General features: G+C 42.1%; 1 protein-coding gene and 1 non-coding gene across 2 annotated transcripts in view; one reads left to right on the top strand and one right to left on the bottom strand.

Annotated features, from left to right (window-relative positions):
- Positions 1–3749: 3749 nt before the first annotated feature.
- The window catches only part of TMED10 (transmembrane p24 trafficking protein 10), a 46571-nt gene continuing 25408 nt past the window's right edge, over positions 3750–24912 (bottom strand). Inside the window, exons 3-5 of the mRNA XM_066278097.1 lie at positions 21999–22072; positions 7599–7725; positions 3750–6858 (exon numbers count right to left, since the gene is read on the bottom strand). Of these exons, the coding sequence (XP_066134194.1) occupies positions 6737–6858; positions 7599–7725; positions 21999–22072 (323 nt within the window). The 3' untranslated portion in view covers positions 3750–6736. The remainder of the gene's footprint in view (positions 6859–7598; positions 7726–21998; positions 22073–24912) is intronic.
- LOC136336685 (small Cajal body-specific RNA 1) lies at positions 7182–7340 on the top strand. Its single transcript, XR_010731516.1, has one exon. It is a non-coding gene; the product is annotated as a small Cajal body-specific RNA 1 (non-coding RNA).

Below are 24912 nucleotides of genomic sequence, written 5' to 3'. Positions count from 1 at the left end.
GTGGCTAAGGTCAGGTCACTTTGTTTGAGGCCAGGGTGCATGTGGGGGTAGAAGGAGATAGGACCTCAAATATAGTTTTACAGAATTTGGCTTTTCCTATGGGCAATGGAAAATTATTGGAAAATTTTTAGCAGGGAGTATAGGATTAGTGTGACTATATGTTCCTATTTACTGGGGAAGTCCTAATTTACAATCCCCCACCCCCAGCATAATTAGAGCCTTCTTTAGCTCAAGTGCCCAGCTCAGACAATATATTATACAATATGGTCACCTTACATAGGATGGAGTTTTATTTTACAAAGAACTGATAACAATATGGAAAACAAAGACTGGAGTCAGGGAGATCAGTTAAGAGGCAATTTCTAGTCTAAGAAAAGAAGAGGCATTAAGGTTCTATCAGTGTGAGTGAAGAGAAGGTCCAGATTGAAGAAATCCATACAAGGAACATTTAAACTTTATGATTGGTTGGGATGTGGTTGGTGAGGTCAATATGAGAGTCCAGGAGACACTTCCAGGTTTTTAACTAGGTGGATAGCGCCAGCAAATTGGAGGAAGAGAATTGGTAGAATGGGGTGATGGCTAACTAATGCTTTTACATTCCTCTGACCTCTTCACAGTTCATCAACATTCCTTTCAAAGTACACTCTACATAACATTGGGCCTGAATAGAGAGTAAAGGGTCTTCTGTCTCCTTTGATCCAGATTCAGTATTTCTGTTCTGTTAGTCTACCAGCCTTCATAATAATGGTCTGCTTACTGTGCCTGTGCTTAACTAAAACCTTTTCATATCTAATCCAATCCAAAGTAACATAGCTCTCCTACCAGATCACATCACTCGTTTTCTTCACAATATGTGTCTATAAAATATCAATGTCTTGTTTATTATGTTTACTTTATTGGCTATATCCATTCATTACAATATAAGCTCCATGAGAGGACTTTTGCACTCTTGTTTACAGCTATATAGCATCAGTGCCTTGAAAAGTGCTTGATATTTTAGGCTTAAAAATAATTATCGCCTGGACAGGTGGTAGTACAGTGGATAGAGTATAGGACTGGGATGTGGTGGACCCAGGTTAAAAACCCTGAGGTCGCAGGGTTGAATGCAAGCTCATCTGGTTTGAGCAAGGGGTCACTCGTTCTGCTGTAACCCATCTGGTCAAGGCACATATGAGAAAGCAATCAATGAACAACTAAGGTGCTGCAAAGAACTGGTGCTTCTCATCTCTCTCCTTTCCTGTCTGTCTGTCCCTCTCTCTCTCTCTCACACACACACACATACTAATTATGTTGTTATATATGTATATGTTATATATTTTAAAATTATTATTATTTTTAATTCAGTGAGAGGAGGGGAGGCAGAGACAGACTCCTACATGCACCCTGACCAGGATCCACCTGGCAAGCCCACTGGGGGGGTGATGCTCTGCCCATGGGGGGGTGGGGTGCGCATTGCTGTTGCTAAGCAACCAAGCTCTTCTTAGAGCTTGAGGCAGAGGCCACAGAGCCATCCTCAGCACCAGGAGCCAGCTTGTTCGAATTGAGCCATGGCTACAAGAGGAGAAGAAAGAGAGAGAAGCGAGAGGGAGAGGGGTGGAGAAGCAAATGAGCGCTTCTTCTATGTGCCCTGATTGGGAATTGAACCCAGGACATCCACATGCCAGGCCGATGCTCTACCATTGAGCCAACTGGCCAGTGCCATATATAAAACTTTTTTTTTTTTTTTTTACAGAGACAGAGAGAGAATCAGAGAGAGGGATAGATAGGGACAGACAGGAGCAGAGAAAGATGAGAAGGACCAATCATCAGTTTTTCGTTGTGACACCTTAGTTGTTCACTGATTGCTTTCTCATATGTGCCTTGACCGTGGGGCTACAGCAGACCGAGTAACCTCTTGCTCAAGCCAGTGACCTTGGGTCCAACCTGGTGAGCTTTGCTCAAACCAGATGAGCCCACGCTCAAGCTGGCAACCTCGGGGGTCTCGAACCTGGGTCCTCCGCATCCCAGTTTGACGCTCTATCCACTGCGCCACCGCCTGGTCAGGCTATGTAAGACTTTTTAAATGCAAGAATGACCTATTAAGTTTTATTTTGTTGGTTTCATTCCAGAGTTCTCTATTGTACAGAGGTTTTTGAATTTTCAATTTATTTATTCAACAAACACTGAGTACCAACTTGTGCCAGATACTGGGTTACAAGAGAGAAAGTAAACATAGTTCCTACTCCAATGGAGCTCACAGTCCATATAACAGACAGGTAATGAAGAAATCATAAGGATAATTGTGTATAAGTTATGGTGCCATTATATGGAAAGAACAGACTTCTAGAAAGGCATTTAGGAAGGGCATCTTTCCAAGACAAACTTGCTGGATTAGTGAAGGCTTCCTGGAGGAATATCCAAAATGTTAAGTCAGTAATGGCTAAACAAAGTAGGAAGATCATTCCAGATAAAGGCCATTTCATTTACCTCCCTGTTGATTAGAAGGCACTTTTGAGGATAGGTAATGCTCCTTATTTTCTGGGTCTACTCGAGTTTAGTTCAACACTTAAAAAACCCCAGAATATTCAATAAATGTTTTCTTGAATTAAAAAAAATGGAAAACACAATTACTTAAAATCAGAAGTGTTCCCAGTCCAGGTGACTCAATGAATAGAGCGTAGTTGTGAGTGTGGAGGTCAGGAGTTCGATCCCTGGTCAGGACACATACAAGAAGCAACTAATGAGTGCACAACTAACTAAAGCAACTAAGTGGAACGAATTAATGCTTCTCTCTCTCTCCTCTTTCCCTCCACCCTCTCCCTTCCTCTCTCACTCTGAAACCAAGAGAAAAAAATTATTTTAATATCACAAGTGTTGACTTTCATTCAGAGAAACCGAATAGGTTTCAGTCAAAGCTTAAAGACTTTTTTCCCTGGCATCTTTGCAATGAGGAACTAGAGTTTTTATAACTTGGTTAGCCTGCTACTGTGAATTGTTCTATTTATAATGCATTGATATAAGCTTAACAGACAAACGTCCTGTTCCATCTTAGAGAATACAGAACAGAAACATGCATGCTCAGTTTTTCTTTATAATGAGTTTAAGTAACACTAAATATTTCTGAACTTTGCCTGACCAGGCAGTGGTATAGTGGATAGAGCGTCGGACTGGGATGTGGACGACCCAGGTTCAAGACCCTGAGGTCGCCAGCTTGAGCGCGGGCTCATCGGGTTTGAGCAAAACTCACTAGCTTGGACCCAAGGTCTCTGGCTAGAGCAAGGGGTTACTCGGTCTGCTGAAGGCCCGCGGTCAAGGCACATATAAGAAGGCAATCAATGAACAACTAAGGTGTCACAAAACTGATGATTGATGCTTCTCATCTCTCTCTGTTCCTGTTTATCCCTATCTATCCCTCTCTCTCTCTCTGTCCCTGTAAAAAAATAAAAAAATAAAAAAAAGGAGGCAAGGGAGAAGACCCTCTGTAGGAATAATTCCAATTGCAGTTTCCAAAAATGAGAAGCTACAGAATGCCTGGCTTCCAGAACCCAATTTGATCTTTCTGAAGGTGGGTAATTATTTTTCTATGCACTTATAATTAGTTTTTGCTAGCTCACATAAACTTTATCCATCTGGAGTAAATTATGGGTAATTATATTTTTTCTTTACTTTATCACATATACTTTGCCATCATTGAAACAGAGGAATATGGGGGAATTACGGCTGATCCAGACAAAGAGGTACTCAAGAATAACAGAAAAATACACCTAAGATGGTTTCTGCTAGCCTTTATTTGACAAAATTTACACAAAAATCCCCATCCAACACTTACAAGTAAATCTGTATAAATCCCACATGCCTCTTTCCATTGAACAGAAAAATGGCTTGTGACAGGTTTACAACAATGCTATAACAAGGCTTGCTTAAACTGCATCATTCTCATCTGTACTATATAGACTGTGATGAATAACAGGCTCAAAATCAGAGAAAAACAGGTAACATCCTCATTTTAAAAGCTGATTTGCTCTTGCTTTTTAACAAAGGCAAATAAATTTAACATCAAGGTGTAATATCAATGAACTTTAAACCAGAAGCACAAATGTCCAAGTTGGTAGTTTTGGCAAAAATAAAAGGAAAGGACTTGAAAGAATTTTAGTTCCATAAAGTCACATTTGAGAACAAAAACATCAGCAAAATAAAATATTCTCCTCTTCTATTTTCTCCATTGACCTTTGGTCAGAACAGAATAGTATAACCAACTGAGTAGCTTTCATTGGTTCTAAAAAAGGGGAAAGGCACTAGTCAGAAATATGAGAGTATCTTATTATGAGAGTATCTTATTAGGATAATGGTACAAAATTTCACCTTTAAATGTCTACAGATGGATCTTTGTCCACAAATTTGGTCTTTCTCTTCCCTACTTGAATGTGCCTTCTGTCGTTTAGTATATGTAATATCATAGATTTTTCTCAGCACCTGCTGCCTTTATGGCAAGGATTCAGCTGCCAGCTTTCAGAAGCAGTGCCTACCAATTCTCAACAGCAGATGGCAATGTTGCACATATTAATGAAAGAATCACTTTTATGCCACACCAGAGAAATTGATATGGGGAGTCAAAAGGGGGAAAAAAGGCTTTTGGGTTCACAGTAGCTGAGACATTAACATAACTCACTCCCTCTTCCACCCTTGTACTTTATCCAGGTCATCACAGTGGTGGTGTCTGTTAATTCCAATAAGCTAATTCTCAACTGCACGCTACATGGCCCTAAATTCTGTAATTCTTGCCACTGTGATTAGACAAGCCCTTAGCAGCCAGCAGGATTAAATAAGAGGTTACAGAAAGGACAAACTCCTATCTCCTTTCCTGGGAGAAGTGGGGAAATTTTCAATAACTGTTTAATATAACTGTTTATAAACATGGTCATTTGTATCCATGTTCTCTTATTTGTATTAGTATTGGCCTCTGGGCACCTCCAATTCTTACAATTCTTGGTCTTGCTTTCACAACATGTATTCTCAAGTACTTACTCTATTTATGATGACCCTCCCAATTATGTTTCTTTTTATACCTCCTATGTCTCAGGGGGACATATCATGACAGGAATTAAGTCAGTGACTGACCATGTAAGAAAACTTGGTAAATTTTACTAATTTTATTCCTTGGTAAAAGTTAATGTTAAAAATTCAAGTAACCACATAGCTGATAAAAGACTTATATCTAGGATATATAAGGAACTCTCAAAATTCATTAGTATAAAGAATAACTAATTAGGAAATGGGCAAAGGACATGAACATATAATTCACTGAGGAAGATATTTAGATGGCAAATAAGCTTATGAAAAGATGTTCAACATCATTAGCTATTAGGAAAATACAAATAAAAATCATAATGAGGTCTCATTACATACATCTATTGAATGACAAAAAGTAATAACAACAGCAAATACCAGTGAGGTGGGGAGAAACCTGATTAGTCGTACAGCGCTGGTGAGAACATAAGTAAAATGGCACACTCAATCTGGAAGAAGAGTAGGCAGTCTCTTAAAAAAATAAATGTGCTCACCATACAACCCAGCAACTGCCCTCTGGAGCATTTTTATCCCAGAGAAATGAAAATATATGTCCACATGAAAATCTGCATGTGAATATTCACAGAAGCTTTATTATCAACAGACCAAATACTGAAAATAACCCCATGTACTTCCATGGGTGACTGGTGAAACGAACTGCTGCATCCACACCATGAAGTACTACTAAGTAATAAAAAGGAACAAACTATTGATACATGCACCAACCTGGCTGGACCTCAGGGAATTATGCTTAGTAAAAAGTTAATCTCAGAAGGTTACATACTATATGATTCCATTTATACAACATTCTTGAACTGACAAAATGAGAGCGATGAACAGATTAGTGACTGGTTACCAGAGGCTAGGGCTCAGGGGTTAGGAAGGGAGGTGGCTGTGGCTTCAGGGTAGCACAATGGATCCGGGGGCCTTCAGGGAAGCACAATGGATCCATGTGATGGAACTGTTTTGCAAATTTTACGGTGGTGGTTATATGAATTGACACATGTAATAAAATTGCAGAGAACTAAATACACATAAATACACACACACAAAAATTCAAGCAGTTGAGCACAAATATTTTAATTCTCTAAAATGAAATTTCAGACTTATCTGTAGATCAAAGCTCACTTTTATGGGGTGTCACACCCATCACTCTTTTAAGAGACATAAAATTATGAAAGGATATTATCAGAAACTACCTAAACATTTCAGCTAAGGGTTAAGATAAAGTCAAAGGTGTTTTCACCCAGAAACCCAAAGAGGAGAATCAGAATGAAACAAGTTCCATGTGGTCATACAAACCCTGGTAAAGGAACTAGAGTGGAAGCCCAAGCTGGTGAGCAAGTGGGAAAAGGAAAGAGAACTTGGTTCAAACTGATCGCACGAGGAAACCCAGTATAAATGCTGGCTTTGGCATTATCTAGGTAACCTCTATTTTTTTTTGTCATAGGTGACTCTAGTAACAGTCCTATTGCTGTGAAACCAGTCCAAATCCTATCAAGTTAAAAGGAAGTCCCTCAATGACTTGTTGGGTGTAGGTGGTAACCAATGTCCTCCCATACCAAGATAGATCAATTCTGGCAAGAAAGTTCCAACGTGCCTGATGGTGCTGTTGGTAGGATGCCTTGGCCAGGCATGTCCCAGTGATGTTCTGCTGGCTGAGATACAGGTGGGAGGAGAGCAGGCCTTATTACTCAATTAACTTCTTGGCCTTGAAGAAACGACGAAGGTAAAAGACTTGCCAAGTGGCTAGTCCAATGAGGCAGAACATTGAAAAGATGCTGAAGTACAGAACCCGAGTGTTTGTTGACTCTAAAAAAAAAAGCAAAAGCCTTGTAAAGGTGATGAAGTGAGGCCCAGCAGGCTGAACAATGGCCAGGGGAAAGGCAATTCATGAACTTTACTCCATCCCTAGGCCTAACAGTAGGATTTCAGATAGCTTTCTCCTAAATGTTCATTATTCTATATAAATGCTAAAAATGACAAAGATCAGTACTATCAATTTGATATACTGTGATAGCTGAGCTTAAGAAGTATAATATGCAACCAAAAGCCATGAGTCTGTATTTTTATTTACTGATTGCTTTTGGAGAGGGAGAAAAATATCAATTTAGTGTTCTACTTATTTATGCATTCACTGGTTGATTCTTGTTATATGCCCTAAGCAGGGATCAAACCCAAAACCTTGTTGTAATCGGAATGACACTGAACCCAGCCAGCTAGGGCAAAAACCATGAGTCTTTTAAGCCTAGTGTGTCAAGACACACTCTGAATCATAACTCAGTGGCGCAACTGAAAAAAACTTTTTGATATACGATTAACTGAGAATACAGTCAACTATATATCATGGAAGAAATTTCTATTTCGTTGAAAATCTAACAAGGCTCATTTACCTGGAGCAGCAGCACTGACTTAAGTAATTATTTTTCCATATACCCCTCCCCCCAACCGCCCTTGGCAAAACTGAGAAAAGGGTACACCGGCATTTAAGGTGTCAGCATCTGATTCCATTACAGCTCATTTCTGGAGAAGCAAGAGCTGCCCTCCCTCACCATTGGTGTCGCGCATCTCCTCCTCTCGCTTCTTCATGTAGGCAAAATCATTAACGATAGATTCTGAGAGGTCTTCTAGGCGTCGCAGTTCCACCTCTAAAGGTTTGAGTTTCTCAACTTTTGCAATCTGAAAAAGAAAGGAATTATGAACCCAATCCCTGAAATAATTGCTCTGGTCAAGAACACAAGGTAGCCTGATCAGGCGGTGGCGCAGTGGATAGAGCGTCGGACTGGGATGCAGAGGACCCAGGTTCGAGACCCTGAGGTCGCCAGCTTGAGCGCGGGCTCATCTGGTTTGAGCAAAAGCTCACCAGCTTGGACCCAAGGTTGCTGGCTCCAGCAAGGGGTTACTCGGTCTGCTGAAGGCTTGCGGTCAAGGCACATATGAGAAAGCAATCAATGAACAACTAAGGTATTGCAACGTGCAATGAAAAACTAATGATTGATGCTTCTCATCTCTCTCCGTTCCTGTCTGTCCTTGTCTATCTCTCTCTCTGACTCACTCTGTCTCTGTAAAAAAAAAAAAAAAAAAAAAAAAAAAAATAAATAAAAAGAACACAAGGTAATAACAGGCCTTTTAAAAAGTTTCACCAAATTTAAAATCTTTTCTGTCATGTAACAGATTTTCAAGTTGGGACTTTTCTTCCTTTTCCTACAAATGTTTGTATGTTTATATCTCAGATTTTTTTACATTTTAGTTTTAATTAAAACCTCACTTGAAGGACTATAATGTGGTAGGCTATAAAGTAGGATTTGGTTATTCTGTTTTTCCTATCATTCTTAGAGTATCATTTACTTTAGAATGGGGATATACCCCCAGAACTTTCCAGATCCTAAAACTCATATTCCAGCTGCTCTTAAATTTTTCTGCCTAGTAAATTCTTCAAAAATTATTTTTCTACATGTTTCTTTACTCCCTATTCACCATACATTATAGAACTCCCAACGTGTTCTCTCTTGTCCAGTTTGCCTTCCTTGTTCTTTTTCTCTGTTCTGTTAAATTTTTTTTTTTTTTTTTTTTACAGAGACAGAGAGAGAGTCAGAGGGATAGACAGGGACAGACAGACAGGAATGGAGAGAGATGAGAAGCATCAATCATTAGTTTTTCGTTGCACGTTGCAACTTCTTAGTTGTTCATTGATTGCTTTCTCATATGTGCCTTGACTGCGGGCCTTCAGCAGACTGAGCAACCCCTTGTTGGAGCCAGCGACCATGGGTCCAAGCTGGTGAGCCTTTGCTCAAGCCAGATGAGCCCGCGCTCAAGCTGGTGACCTTGGAGTCTCGAACCTGGGTCCTTCCACATCCCAGTCCAATGCTCTATCCACTGCACCACCGCCTGGTCAGGCTGTTCTGTTAAATTTTAACAGCAGTTACCATAGAATGAATGGAAAGAGTTTAACTGTGTTATGTTCCCTTTGCTTATCTGTAATCTTCACTGAACTTATGAAGAATAAGACGAGAGTTATTTAAAATAGATAGAAACTGCTGGTAAGATAAGGATATAAAAATTGAGTTGCTACTTAAGTATTTAAAATGTACTGATAGATTTGCAATGATCCACCTAAGTTTTATTTTACTGGATGTACATTTTCTTACATTTGTAAAATGTTTGTTAGAGTTAATGGTGTAACTGACAGCTGCAGAACAGAATTAGGCTAACTGGGTATAAGATTTAACCAATAGTTAAAGCACTGAGCTAACTTTTTTTGTGTGTGACAGAGACAGAGAGAGTCAGAGAGAGGGACAGATAGGAACAGACAGACAGGAAGAAAGAGAAATGAGAAGCATCAATTCTTCATTGCAGCACCGTAGTTGTTCATTGATTGCTTTCTCATATGTGCCTTAATGGGGGGAGGGGGGGGAAGGACTATAGCAGACTGAGTAACTCCTTGCTGGAGCCAGTGACCTTGGGCCTTGCTCAAACCAGATGAGCCCACACTCAAGCTGGCAACCTCAGGGTTTAGAACCCGGGTCCTCCGTGTCCTAGTCCGACGCTCTATCCACTGCACCACCACCTGGTCAGGCCTGAGCTAAGTCTAGTAGCTGAAATCCCAAATACCAGGCTTTGCCATTAACCTAGACTATGTCTGTTGCTTGATTTATACAGAGCCACAGAGCAAGGAAGTTCCTAAGGAAAAAGATACCAATACAAGAAATATAATAAGCTAAACCTTAATCTGTTGAACATTTTCCCTCCTGGTCTAATACTCCCTTCTCCAAAGCTTACTGAGAGATAGTATGAAAGCTATAGCATGATAGTTTTTTAGAGATAAATGATTTAAAGTTCCCTAAATAGAAACTTGCAAAAGGAACTGAAAGTGAAACTATGGCTATGCCTCTGACAATTGAAAATAATACCTATAAAAATTACTCTGGGCCCTGGCTGGTTGGTTCAGTGGTAGAGCGTCGGCCTGGCATGTGGAAGTCCCAGGTCCGACTCCTGGCCAGGGCACACAGGAGAAGCACCCATCTCCACTCTTCCCCTTCTCCTTCCTTTCTATCTCTCTCTTCCCCTCCTGCAGCCAAGGCTCCACTGGAGCAAAAGTTGGCCTGGGCACTGAGGATAGCTCTATGGCCTCTGCCTCAGGCACTAGAATGGCTCCAATTGCAGCAAAGAAACACCCCAGGGGAGTTGAGCATCACCTCTTGGTGGGCATGCCGGGTGGATCCTGGTCCAGCTCATGTGGGAGTCTGTCTGCCTCTTTCCCCTCCCCCTGCTTCTCACTTCTGAAAAAAAAAATTACTATGAAGACTACTTCTAACAAGCTTCTCCACTTTTTGTTGTTGTTAAATGATAATAGCTCTAAGGCCTAAAAAAACCTGAAAATGGATGATTAAATTAAAATAAATTTGGGAAGCATTTCAGATCTTGCTTCCAGCATATGTTCTCAGTTTGGCTCAAAAAACCTTTCTTAAAAATTAAAAAAAGTGCCCTGGCTGGTTGGCTCAGCGGTAGAGCGCCGGCCTAGCGTGCGGAGGACCTGGGTTCGATTCCCGGCCAGGGCACACAGGAGAAGCGCCCATTTGCTTCTCCACCCCTCCGCCGCGCTTTCTTCTCTGTCTCTCTCTTCCCCTCCCGCAGCCAAGGCTCCATTGGAGCAAAGATGGCCTGAGCGCTGGGGATGGCTCCTTGGCCTCTGCCCCAGGCGCTAGAGTGGCTCTGGTCACAACATGGCGACGCCCAGGGTGGGCAGAGCATCGTCCCCTGGTGGGCAGAGCATCGCCCCTGGTGGGCGTGCCGGGTGGATCCCGGTCGGGCGCATGCGGGAGTCTGTCTGACTGTCTCTCCCTGTTTCCAGCTTCAGAAAAATTAAAAAAAAAAAAAAATAAAAAATAAAAAATTAAAAAAAGTTAAAAAAATAAATAAATTTGGTACTGAGGTTGCTTTTGTAGTTTAGAGCCCCCCCAAACTATTTTTGATGCTTTTCCTTTCTGGTATTTCCTTCTTTTTAGTTGTACAAGCAACACATAAATATGTTCTCCTGCTAAAAAAATTGAACTTATTCAGAAGGGGAAAAACAGAAAGCCCACCTTCATAGCTCAGTTCTCCCATCCACACAATTCCTTCTCAGAGATAACCACAGTTATGAACTTGGGTGCATATCTTTCCAGACCTTGTTAGAAGATGCACACTATGTTTTGTATGAATATAAATGTACATGGAAATATATCATTTAAAACTATTTATAAAATGGGATCAAAATGCAGATACTATTCTATGGCTTGCCCCCCCCCCCCACCCCGTTTATGATCAGATCTTTCCAAAGCCTTCAGTGCTTGCAAACCCACTTCATTTTTTTTTTTTTTTTTTGTATTTTTCTGAAGCTGGAAACGGGGATAGACAGTCAGACAGACTCCCGCATGTGCCCGACTGGGATCCACCCGGCACGCCCACCAGGGGCATGCTCTGCCCACCAGGGGGCGATGCTCTGCCCCTCTGGGGCGTTGCTCTGCCGCGACCAGAGCCACTCCAGCACCTGGGGCAGAGGCCAAGGAGCTATCCCCAGCGCCCGGGCCATCTTTGCTCCAATGGAGCCTTGGCTGCGGGAGGGGAAGAGAGAGACAGAGAGGAAGGGGGGGGGTGGAGAAGCAAATGGGCGCTTCTCCTATGTGCCCTGGCTGGGAATCGAACCCGGGTCCCCCGCACGCCAGGCCGACGCTCTACCGCTGAGCCAACCGGCCAGGGCCCCCACTTCATTCTTAACTGCTGCACAGTATTCGATACTGTACACAGGCCACTGTCTACTTAATCATTCAATTCCCCAACCCCTTTTCCAGTATAGATCCACTGAAGACTCTATGCATAACCAAACACTCAATTCCTATCATCCAAGTCGATGTTACTACTTCAATGCAACCCCTCCTCAATCCTGTCCTTAATTCAGACTTTTAACTCAAAAAATTATTTTCAGACTTCTATGAGTGGGATAATCTCTTTTTCAAAAAAACATCTCTACCTAATAACTACTTTTACTGTTGATATAATTTAAGATCTAGGAAACTTAAAGAATCGCCAATAGACTAAAACAATATTGAAAACCAACTTGCTCTTTCAACTATCTAACAAATGGACACTCAATGGTAAAAACTAACAATAATGAATATATTTCTATGCTTAATATAAACCTAGAAATCAAAACAAATGTAAAGAAGTTTTGTTTTGAACATTTAAGACACTAACAACAATGTTCTGAATGCTTACCATGTACACGACACGAAGGAAAACTATGATCTCTGCTCCTAAAAAGCTCAGTCTGGTGGGAAGACTCACGTAAAAAGATATAACCATCTGGCCTGTGGTGGTGCAGTGGATAGAGAGTCGACCTGGAACGCTGAGGTTACCAGTTTGAAACCCTGGGCTCGCCCGGTCAAGGCACATACAACAAGCAACAAGCAAGCAATGAACAACCAAAATGAAGCAACTATGAATTGATACTTCTCTCTTCCCTTCCTCTCTCTATAAAATCAATAAATAAAATCTTAAAAAAAACCTATAAGCATAATTTAAGGCATTAGGGGACTAGGGAACATGCAGATACGCCAGTACTTTCAGCCGTTAGTATAGTGCATTTTCACCAATGAAAAGTTGGTTTTGAATCTCATTTGCATAATCAATTTTCTTTGACTTGTCATTTGCTTCCTGATGTTCCTGTTTAATAAAAAAAAAAAAATGCGCCCTAGCCGGTTGGCTCAGTGATAGAGTGTCGGCCTGGTGTGCTGGAGTCCCGGGTTCGATTCCTGGCCAGGGCACACAGGAGAAGCGCCCATTTGCTTCTCCACCCCTCCCCCTCTCCTTCCTTTCTCTCTCTCTTCCCCTCCTGCAGCCAAGGCTCCACTGGAGCAAAGTTGGCCTGGGCGCTGAGGATGGCTTTGTGGCCTCTGCCTTGGGCACTAGAATGGCTCTGGTTGCAACAAAGCAATGCCCCAGATGGGCAGAGCATCACCCCCTGGGTGGGCATGCTGGGTGGATCCCGGTCCGGCGCATGCGGGAGTCTGTCTGACTGCCTCCCCATTTCCAGCTTCAGAAAAATACAAAAAGAAAAAAAAAATCGAATGCTTTATCACTTCATATTCATTTTTGAAATATCCCCTAATTTTTGTGAGCAGTATGTATTAATTTCTACAACCAAGGCACATATTAAAAGTGAATGGTAGCCCTGGCCGGCTGGCTCAGCGGTAGAGCGTCGGCCTAGCGTGCGGAGGACCCGGGTTCGATTCCCGGCCAGGGCACACAGGAGAAGCGCCCATTTGCTTCTCCACCCCTCCGCCGCACTTTCCTCTCTGTCTCTCTCTTCCCCTCCCGCAGCCAAGGCTCCATTGGAGCAAAGATGGCCCGGGCGCTGGGGATGGCTCTGTGGCCTCTGCCTCAGGCGCTAGAGTGGCTCTGGTCGCAACACGGCGACGACCAGGATGGGCAAAACATCGCCCCCTGGTGGGCAGAGCGTAGCCCCTGGTGGGCGTGCTGGGTGGATCCCGGTCGGGCGCATGCGGGAGTCTGTCTGACTGTCTCTCCCTGTTTCCAGCTTCAGAAAAATGAAAAAAATAAATAAATAAAATAAAATAAAAGTGAATGGAAAGAAAGTAGCATAAGATTAATTACAGCTGAAAGGATAATGGAAAGCTTAACAGGACAGGGAGTTGTGTCTCATAAGTTGTATAGGATTTTGAAAGAGATGAGAAAGACATTCAACACTGAAGGAACTTGCAAATCAAAACATGGAGGGAGGAAGGTGCAGCGGCATTTAGGAGATCATGAGTAGTCTAATCATAACAGTCTGGTGTGCATGTATGTGTATGTACATGCATGCAGTCATATGTCAACATGCACAGCTTGAGGGAGAACGGTCGATAATAGCAAATACAAGGCTCAAAAGTTAGGCTGGAGCTAAACTGAGCAAAAGGATGAAGGGCCTGACCAGGCAGTGGCACAGTGGATAGAGCGTCGGACTGGGATGTGGAGGACCCAGGTTCAAACCCCGAGGTCGCCAGCTTGAGCGTGAGCTCATCTGGTTTGAGCAAGGCTAACCAGCTTGAGCCCAAGGTCGCTGGCTCCAGCAAGGGGTTACTCAGTCTGTTGTAGCCCCACGGTCAAGGCACATATGAGAAAGCAATCAATGAACAACTAAGGAACCGCAAAGAAGAATTGATGTTTCTCATCTCTCTCCCTTCCTGTCTGTCTGTCCCTATCTGTCCCTCTCTCTGACTCTTATCTGTCTCTGCCACACACACACAAAAAGGATGAAGGTACTATAATGAATTAGGCTTAGTATATAGCCAGAATGTGATATGATATGCATTTTATAGTTTGTAATCTATCTAAATCTTCCTAACCCTACAGATTAATTACAGCTGAAAGGATAATGGAAAGCTTAACAGGACAGGGAGTTGTGTCTCACAAGTTGTATAGGATTTTGAAAGAGATGAGAAATTTATTATCCCTAAATTTTTCAGATGAGAAAATTAAGGCTCAGAGTGTTAAATAACTTTCCCAAGGTCTCAGAGCTTTGTGGAGCTGGGATTAGAATCCAGGTTTGAGTTTCTATTTTATTCTGTAGGTACTGAAAATTTGAGTAAACCAGATGACCACACTAAGTGTTTTCTGGATCAAAAGTAAAGTGAATGAGCTACATTAGGCCACAAATATCTGGGTAAGTTGTCCAGTTCTCTAGTCAGATTTCCTAGGTTTCACGCTGTTATTCTAATTTTTACAGACTGAGAGAATAAAATTATAAAACAATTATTGTCAGGAAAACCCTCTTTGCTTGCCTAGGACTAAGCATTTAATGAATCATCGAACAAAAGATGATTCTGCTTTATATCCTACTCAGCATAACAAGCTAACAAGAAAACCTCTATCAAAATCCCCACTGACTGTTGTGCTCTTATAAACATCTTATATTTAATGTTCAAAGTGTCTGTAAGAATGTGAAATTACACATATCATGAAGGCAGGCCATTATTCTTCTAGTCTACCTTCTCTCTTCCACACCTGGAAGGGATGATGTGTGTGTTGATAAAAGTAAAGACTATCTGACAGTGTGGACCATATGTTTTCCACTAGGGGGTAGCATTCTCCTTGCAGGCTGTACCTAGCTGTTCAATAATCAAAAAATATTAGTACAAGGGACTTCATTTTACAAAGGAGGAAAGTGAAGATATTAAAATGTTACTCAGTCCTTTAGGTGGAAGACCAAGATTAGAAGATCCACATGGTCTTTGACTCCCAACTCAGGGTCACCAAAACGTTTATTCAGCATCAAAAATGCAAAAGCTCTATCTATCTTTCCTATCTAACCATGAAATCTCCTTTAGCCACTTCTGTCCACACCTATTCCCTCTTCCTTAAAGCCCTACAGAACTTCTACTAGCCACACAATTACGACTCAATAATACATTATCATACTCACATTTTGATTTTTATCCCCCAACACACACTTGTGGCCTGAACTCAGGGGAATGTAAGAAATGTACACTTTGTATAGTCCTCCACACCTGATACATGGCAAATGCTTGCAAACGACCTGTTCTGACCATTCTGTGCTTTCTTCAAAGGAGCCAACTTTCTCCCAGCGGGTAACTACTGCTGGTCCCCTGAAGCTAAGAACACTGGACATCTACTTTCACTTGGCATTCATTTTCAGGAGGCCCACTGCCTAGGAAAGTTCTCTCTACCACATCTGTCACGTTCACAGGTAGTTTGTTTGGAAAAGCTAAAAGCTATAAAGCCTCTGCCTGCAAACATCTCCAAAATAATTGTAAAATTACTCTTCTTAACCCATATCCAAAGCTTGCAATCCTCCAGTGATGATCTGAATCTAAAGAGTACAGAGTTGTATGTAATTGTAGCAAAGAAAGGTATGAATTCTGAAACACTGCTTTTTAAAACACATGCGAAACCAACCTCTGGAGAATCACCAGATTCTGATCCTTGGTGGAGCACTGAGATTAAAGAGAGAAGCTTCTTTTTCCCCCCTCCTTTTTACTGAATTTATTGAGGTGACACTGGTTAATAAGAGAAACTTCCTGTGGTTAGCCAAATTCAGTCAAATTACTTTCTTACCGCCATGCCCTCCACAACAGCCCCTGAAAATTTGAGAAGCACAGCAATAAATGTGGAGACCATTTAGTCTAACACAATGAAAATAAAGAGGACAGAATGGCATCCAAGAACAAGTCTACTTGCACTTGGGCATGTGAATCACGGGCCTCTTCACAGAAGCTCAAAAGGTCAATGTGCCAAAATAAGTCTACATAATACCACCAACCTTAGCGCTAAATGAAAGTTAGTAGGATCCTATTTACTCTGTCAGAGCCATTTGGCAGTTTCCAGAAAGAGTAGGTGAAGGAAGCTAAAATCTACTGAACTGACCAATTACATTTGGTGCCTTACCCGTTATTTCACTTAACTTATGTCAACAAAGGGATTTGGATCTAGTACACAGAACCAGAGTTTCTCCTTCCTGAGGGCATTCAAAGAAAGACATTTGGACAGTCTTCAGTTGTTCCAACGAAGAAAACTGTTTTTGGTGTATCTGTTGACTGCAAATGACTGACTAAAAGAACCCCTAGGCAAAAAAGAATTTTAGTCCTGGTGAAAACACTGACTTCCACAGCAAGGAGGGACATACACAACCCAGAGTCAGAGAATGTGACACAGCTCCTTCTCTGTGGGACAGTATCTGCTTTCATTCCCACAACTGCACGATTAGACCGTGAGCCCCTGCAAACAGCTGCTCTAGTTCAGAGACCACAAATTAAAAAGAAATGGTCAATGGACATACTGACTCAACAAAGATGCCCCACCCCCAAGTCTTTTACCCCAAGTAAAAGACTGGATGAGAGGTCCTTAAAACATAACAGAGGATCACAAGTGTTTCATTTCTGAAGATATAAGTATTCTTTCTATTTAAAGAGTTTGCACTATAAGAAGCAGCCTCTATTTTATTGTGTGTGTGTATTTTTCTGAAGCAAGAAGTGGGGAGGGAGAAAGACAGACTCCCGCATGTGCCCAACCGGGTTCCACTCGTAATGACCACCAGAGGGCGATGCTTGGCCCATCTGTGCCATTGCTCTGTTTCTAGTGCCCTAGGCGGAGGCCATGGAGCCATCTTCAGCACCTGGGCCAACTGTGCTCCAATGAAGCCTTGGCTGCGGGAGGGGAAGAAAGAGACAGAGAGGAAGGAGAGGGGGAAGGGTAGAGAAGTAGATGGGCACTTCTATGTGCCCTGACCGGAAATCAAACCAGGGACTTCCACACGCCAGGCTGACGCTCTACCGCTGAGCCAACCGGCTAGGGCAAGACACTGTTTCTTTAAAATATGGCAACCATCCGTCTTCCAAATATCATGTTACATTTTTATTGTGTTTTCACAGCGATTTCACATACATTTACTAATTAAATCCTCCGTAACAATTTAGTAGTAGGTAGTGTGGTACTCTGTCCAGCTCTGGAGACACTGATTACTACTGAGTTTTACAGGGCCATATGGCATCTCAGAATTATGAAGTCCACAAATGTCACGGAGAGAGATATGTTGGATGTGAAGAAAGTTAAAGAAATATATCACCTTCCTGAATCTAAATACTGATGCAGCCTGACCTGTGGTAGCGCTGTGGATCGAGTGTTGACCTGGAATACTGAGGTCCCCGGTTTGAAACCCTGAGCTTACCTGGTCAAGGGACATATGAGAAGCAATTACTATGAGTAGGGCTTCCTGCTCTTCCCTCCCTTTCTCTCTCTCCTCTCTCTAAATCAATAAAATCTTTAAAAATAAATAAAGACTGATGCCAAAGGACCCAAATCCTCTGCAGACAACAACTCTCCATTATCTAAAGGCCTGAAATTAAGTGCCTCAAAAACCTCTACACATGCTCACTGCTCCCTGGTAATTAACCAGGGAACATAGGTTCTACTATCCATTTTCTTTTCTTTCTTTTTTATTTTTATTTGGCAGGGAGGGTAGAGAGAGATGAGTCTCATACCTGCCTTGACTGGGGGCTCCAGCCAGGCCAGTGACCCCTTGCTCAAGCCAGTGACACTGGTTGGTATTTTGAACCTGGGACCTCAGCATCCCGGGTCGAAGCCCTATCCACTGTGCCACCACCAGTCAGGCAACTACTGTCCGTTTTCTTATCCCAAGCATTAGCTCAGACACAACTAACAGCTGTTTCTAAGCAAAGTTCAAGGGAGCCTAGCCATAAATTGACACAGTCTTTGGCCTGTGTCATAACCACTTATCCTTCTCTGTTTCAATTTGGTCGGCTTTTTCGGGGTGGGGCGGGGGGAAGAGGGAAGGTTGCCAAAGAAAGCAGTGGGAGGAGTTTTTTGGTTAAGAAACAGAATTTAGACCTGTGTTGTAACCATGTGCGTAAAGAAGGTTTAGGACGTGCCGGACTTCAACAGCAGGAAACAGCGCAAAGGAAGCGATGTGGTTTGCTTTCTGCTAGGGATTCCCCTCTTAGGTTAAGCAAAAGGTCAGGAAAGATAATGGCATTTTGCTGGTGTCAACAAAGTCCAAGGATAATGAAAATTCCAGGAGGTATAGGGGTTCTAAAATGCTCAATGCTCGTGATGTCCACATTAGTATATATGTAAACTGACAACAATACCACCCATTTTGGAGAAGAAACTATGCCTGATTTTTAATCAAGTGGCCTGTTATTTAATATACATTGCCTAATGTAAGTCATCACATGGGGGGTTACAACAGGAAAATTTCACACAGTAGGAATTCAATGAATGCTTGCTTAGAGAATGAGGATATAGCAGCAGTAAGCAAAACCTGAAAAGCATTTTACCTATTCTTCCACCTCATAATAACTACATTTTTCTTAGTGTCTTATACCATACAACAGCACTGTACTATATGTCATTTAAATGTAATTAAGATCCTTCTAAATCACAAAATTTTAAAAGGAACCTCTCATTTCTTTTAATTAAACTAGCTTGGAGCCTGATCAGGCGGTGGCTCAGTGGATAGAGCGTCAGACTGGGATGCAGAGAACCCAGGTTCAAGACCCTGAGGTCACCAGCTTGAGTGCGGGCTCATCTGGTTTGAGCAAAAGCTCACCAGCTTGGACCCAAGGTCGCTGGCTCAAGCAAGGGGTTACTCGGTCTGCTGAAGGCCCGCAGTCAAGGCACATATGAGAAAGTAATCAATGAACAACTAAGGTCTCACAACAAAAAACTGATGATTGATACTTCTCATCTCTCCGTTCCTGTCTGTCTGTTCCTGTCTATCCCTCTCTCTGATTCTCTCTCTGTCCCTGTAAAAAAAAATAAAAAAAAATAATATAAAAAAATAAATAAACTAGCTTGGAGAAAGAAACAAGCAAATCCAAGACTCAGGCAGGAATTGTCTTCCATTCACTACTACATATCATACTTGTTACTGTTGACTGCCTACGAATAACTCGATCTAGTTTTGCTTAACTGAACACTTGAACTAGGAAAGAGGACCTGAAGAGCTGCAACTGTACTACTACTTCCTGTTGCAGAACCAGTCACTTCCAATCCTCTTCCATTTTAGAATATCCCACTCCAAATCCTAACCAAAGCTAGAGCAATTTCTCTGGTTCTGTTGTGGTAGAAAACTCTCTTAAATTACTTAAAACAACTTTCCTTGTTCTTTCAGCTTACACTCTTCAGAAGCCATTTATATCTCCTGTACCCCACCTCTTCATGCCCACAGATACTATTTGTAAGGACTAATCTAGGTAAAAATACTCTTATCTTACTGTAGAGATCAACCCTCAGTCTTAGTTTCTGTGGTTCTTCAAAGGCGCTCTGGAGTTGAGGAAACATTCTACACTGCCCCCAAAGTCTTTCATAACAGATGCAAAGGGCTCAGTCTCCTTCCCCTTAGTTTATGCACACCTTGACTTCTCTACTTCCCAAATGTCAGCTTTTATTCTCTCTCTCTTTTTATTAAGTGAGAGGCGGGGAGGCAGAGAGACAGACTCCTGCATGCACCCCAACTGGGATCTACCTGGCTGCTCTGCCCATCTGGAACTGCTACTCCACTGCTCAGCAACCGAGCTATTTTATTTTAGCATCTGATGCAGGCCACAGGACCACCCTCAGCCCCTGGGGCCAACTTGTAGGGCCAACTTGCTCGAACCATGGCTGCAGGAGGCAGGGTTGGGGGGTGGGGGGTAAGGGGGAAGAGAGGAGAGAGGGAGAGGGAGGGGGGAGAGAGAGAGAGAGAAGGGGGAGGGGAAGGGGTGGAGAAGCAAATGGTCACTTTTCCTGTGTGCCCTGACTGGGAATTGAACCTGGGACTTCCACACACTAGGCCAGGGGTCGGGAACCTATGGCTAGCAAGCCACATGTGACTCTTTTGATGGCTGCACCTGGCTCGCAGACAAATCTTTAATAAAAAAAATAATTTTAAAAATATAAAACATTCTCATGTATTACAATCCATTCATTTCCTACCGCTCATGGTTGCAGGTGGCTGGAGCCAATCACAGCTGTCCTCCGGGACAACACCAACACCAAATTTTTACTGGATAATGCATAATGTACACATGTCATTGTATGGCTCTCACGGAATTACATTTTAAAATATGTGGCGTTCATGGCTCTCTCAGCCAAAAAGGTTCCCAACCTCTGCACTAGGCCAACGCTCTACTGCTGAGCCAACTGGCCAGGGCCAGCTTTTATTCTCTATACTTCCTGTCAGCAAAAATTTCTACTCATTATCACTAGCCCTAGTCTTTTGCAGTATTTTTATTTTATCTTGCTCTCTTCATTAGTTTGAAATTTTAACTAAAAGCTATTTTTGACTATTCTTGTTTCTCAAAGGTAGAATAGTTGTTCAAGTCTAAACAGCACTGAATCATGCCTTAAATATATAGGCAAAAATAGGTTTACAGTTGCTTTTATGGAAAATAATACAATAATTAATAAAAATACAAGAAGAAACTGTTTTTGCAAACTAACAACTATAAACCTAACTTTTGCTCCACCCTGTATAGACCTGTCGATCTGAGGATAAAAACCTTAGGAATGAAAATAAATAAATAAATAAATAAAATAACTTTTCTTAATCTTGGACATTAATATTTAAATAAATTCCAGTTTTTTTTTGTTTTTTTTTTAATTGAGTGATTTTAGTGGAGAGGAAAGGGAGGGAGAGACAGGAATATCAATCTGTTCTCTTATGTGCCCTGACTGGGATCGAACCAGCAACCTCTGTGCTTTGGGATAATGCTCTCACTAACGAGGTATTCAGCCAGGGCGAATTCCAGCTTTTAAAAATTATAAATATACACCTGCTTGCTGTCTCAACAGTGCTAATGGCGCCTGACCAGGCGGTGGCGCAGTGGATAGAGCGTCGAACTGGGAAGTGGAAGACCCAGGTTCGAGACCCCGAGGTTGCCAGCTTGAGCACAGGCTCATCTGGTTTGAGCAAAGCTCACCAGCTTGGACCCAAGGTCGCTGGCTCGAGCAAGGGGTTACTTGGTCTGCTGAAGGCCCACAGTCAAGGCACATCTGAGAAAGCAATCAATGGACAACTAAGGTGTTGCAACAAAAAACTAATAATTGATGCTTTTCATCTCTCTCCGTTTCTGTCTGTCCCTATCTATCCCTCACTCTCCCTCTGTCTCTGTTAAAAAAAAAAAAAAGAGTGCTAATGGCATATGTTTGAATGTTTTATCATACCAACATTTCTATGGGACAGTTGGTTTAATCTTCTGGTTGACAACACAGCCAGAATTATATTGTTCAGGGCTGGTAATACAACTTTTTATATCAAAGATGTAGCTGGCTGTCACATGACTGCTGAGAAGACCACAGTCTTCTGGGCAAAGCATAGCCTGCTGGCCCTAGTAGGTCACAGAAACCTCACGGCGGAGCACATGACTGCCTTCTCTGGCTGTTACAGCAGGACATACCTCTTCGTAATTTTTTGCCTCCACTCCATGCTTCATGTCTAGGATCACGAGTTGGTCAGGTATCCGCCCTGTTCCTGAGAAAGAATCAAAGGATTCATTGTGTGGAATATTTAAAATTCCGGGAAATCACCCACCCACCCTCCCTCTCCCTAACCCCTCCCCTCTCAATAGAGGGCACAGAGCCATTTGAAACTCCTCCCTCTACTCAGCTGCAGAAAATTCCTGGCTCTGGCTAAAATCACAAGCATTCCAGACAAAGCGTCTGTCTGTGTGGGGTGCCAGAAAGCAAAGAGAACATGCTGCTGGCAAACATCTGAGTGGGCAGGGCATAAGGTACTGCAGTTGGTACTACAGAGGAATAGAACAGGAGGAGAGAAAGCACAGGCTTATTGGAATAGGAAATAAAACTCAAAAGTCAAAACAGTATAAAACTGAATGGCATATATAGACCAATAGGTAATGGATACCAATTTAGGTCGAAAAGATACATTTCCACTTCTGAAAAGGATGTCCTGTCAAAGTTTGAGAAAAGGATTATTGGACATAAACTAAGCTTAGATTTACTTAATACAAACATGAGTACTGAAAAGAACACAGGACTTATCTAACATTTCACTGTAATTCAAACAGTTTGGTCAATGTAAGGCCATTTCAATAGGTAAATAAAATGTTAGAGGACTATTCTCACAAAGCCCTTAGAAGAGAACAGCCCAAGAAAAAATTTGACAACAAAAGTACAATTTTCAGCCTGACCTGGTGGTGGCGCAGTGGATAGAGCATCAGACTGGGAAGTGGAGGACCAAGGTTCAAAACCCCAGGTCACCTGCTTGAATGCAGGCTCATCTGGTTTGAGCAAGGCTCACCAGCTTGAGCCCAAGGTCTCTGGCTTGAGCAAGGGGTCACTCAATCTGCTGGAGCACCCCCCCAACATCAAGGCACATACGAGAAAGCAGTCAACAAACAACTAAGGTGCTGCAACAAAAAATTGATGCTTCTCATCCCTTCCTGACTGTCCCTATCTGTCCCTCTTTCTCTCTCTGTCACACACACACACAGAGTACAATTTTCAGAGATGCTTCTTAGAAAGAGGAATGTCTATTTGGTATCGTAGGGCCAAGACAGCAATATTCATACTAAAAAAGGTAATGTAATTCAGCTTGATTAAAAAGGAATTCTAAGTAGAAAAAAGAAGAAGACTCAAGAACCCCTGAAAATTGTTCAGCTTCAATCTCCTGGACTCACCTGATTATTTATAAAATAAGAAACTGCCTACATGCAATTAGGAGTTTTGGGAAACAGTGCCACTTAAGCATTGGGGCTCCTGAGACTATAAGCGACAGAGAATGGTACTGTGCCTTTCTGAGAGGCACTGAAGGTTTTCTAAAACAGACTAAGGTCAATTTAATTTAAACTCATTGAGAACTCACTGGGTACTAGGAACTGTGCTAGAGATTGCAATCTCTGCTTTTAAATAATTTGATGGGGCGCCGGCTGGTGGTGCAGTGGATAGAGTGTCATCCCAGAGCACCAGTGGCTCAGATCCCAAGGTTGCTGCTCTGTCACTGGCTTGACACTGATGTCACCAGTTCAAGCCCCAATCAGGACACATATGAGAAGCAATCAATGGCACAACTAAGTGGAACAAGTTGATGCTTCTCTCTTTCTTCCTCTCTTTCTCTTTCAAGAAAAAGAAATTTGATGGGGGTCTAAGACATAAACACAAATAACAGCTACAGTGAAAACCCAAAGCAGTATAAAACTTTAAGAGAAAAAGAAACTGGTTCAGATATTCCCAGCTATGGGGCAAAGATTAGAGGGAAGAGATTAGTTGGGGATGGACTTCACTAAGAGGGAACACCTGAACACAGGACAAAGTATTCTAGCAAGATGACAAGGATAGGCAAAAGCTCAGGTATTGAAATGAGAATGGCATGTTTAAAAGACAGTAAAGTTCTTTAGAACAGACTAGAAAAATCAATTCAAAAGCAATAGAAATAAGATTTCTATTAATTAGGATTAAAAACTATGACAAGCCCTGGCTGGGTACTTTAATTGGTTAAAGCATCATGCTAACACCAAAGTTGTGGGTTTGATCCCCGGTCAGGGCACATACAAGAATCAACCAATGAATGCATGTATTAAGTGGAACAATAAATCAGTATTTCTCTCTCTCCCCACTTCTCTCTCTAAAATCAATAAATAGAAAATTTCAAAAACCTGTGACAAATCATAGATATCTTTTGAGCATTTAAACCAGTAAGTCTACAAAACAAAACAAAACAAAACAAAGAGGGCATACAGAGAGCTCTCTTCTTGCCAATCCAATGTGCAATCCTGATCATAGCACTGCCCATGGAGATACAATGCAAATTTTTGCATCTCTTTTCTCATTTAAAAAATTGTGAATCCAAACAGCTCACAGCCCTACCTGGTCCAAATGATCAAGATAGTTTCTTCCTAAGCAACTCTTCCCACACTCCGTTGCCACGGCATTTAAGTAAAACCACAAAACCACTCAGGCTGGTCTGAGTCCAGACCATACAGTCTCTTGCAGAGAACAGCCAGCCTATATCCCCTTAGCTCCCATCATGGTCATAAAGGGGCTGCTTTGTAAAATGACCCTTCAGTAATTTCTCTCTACATTTGCCTGGTAATTTTAAAAGGTACTCCCAAGACTATATGGTATCAAGTCTCCATACCAGAATACATAGAGAACACAAATGAAACTAGAAATTAAGTGCTTACTGTGTGTGTGTGTGTGTGTATACAGATTCACACACATACTTTTCATCCTTCTTTTCCAAGTGAGAGGAGGGGAGATAGAGAGACAGACTCCTGCATGCACCCCGACCAGGATTCACCCAACAACCCCCCATCTGGGGCTAATGCCCCGCCCATCTGGGGCCATGCTTGC

The sequence above is a fragment of the Saccopteryx bilineata genome, chromosome 4 (assembly GCF_036850765.1).
Source record: "Saccopteryx bilineata isolate mSacBil1 chromosome 4, mSacBil1_pri_phased_curated, whole genome shotgun sequence".
NCBI classification, from domain to species: Eukaryota; Metazoa; Chordata; class Mammalia; order Chiroptera; family Emballonuridae; genus Saccopteryx; species Saccopteryx bilineata.
The sequence above is the reverse complement of the archived record's forward strand: the minus strand, read 5'-3'. Positions and strand labels throughout refer to the sequence as shown.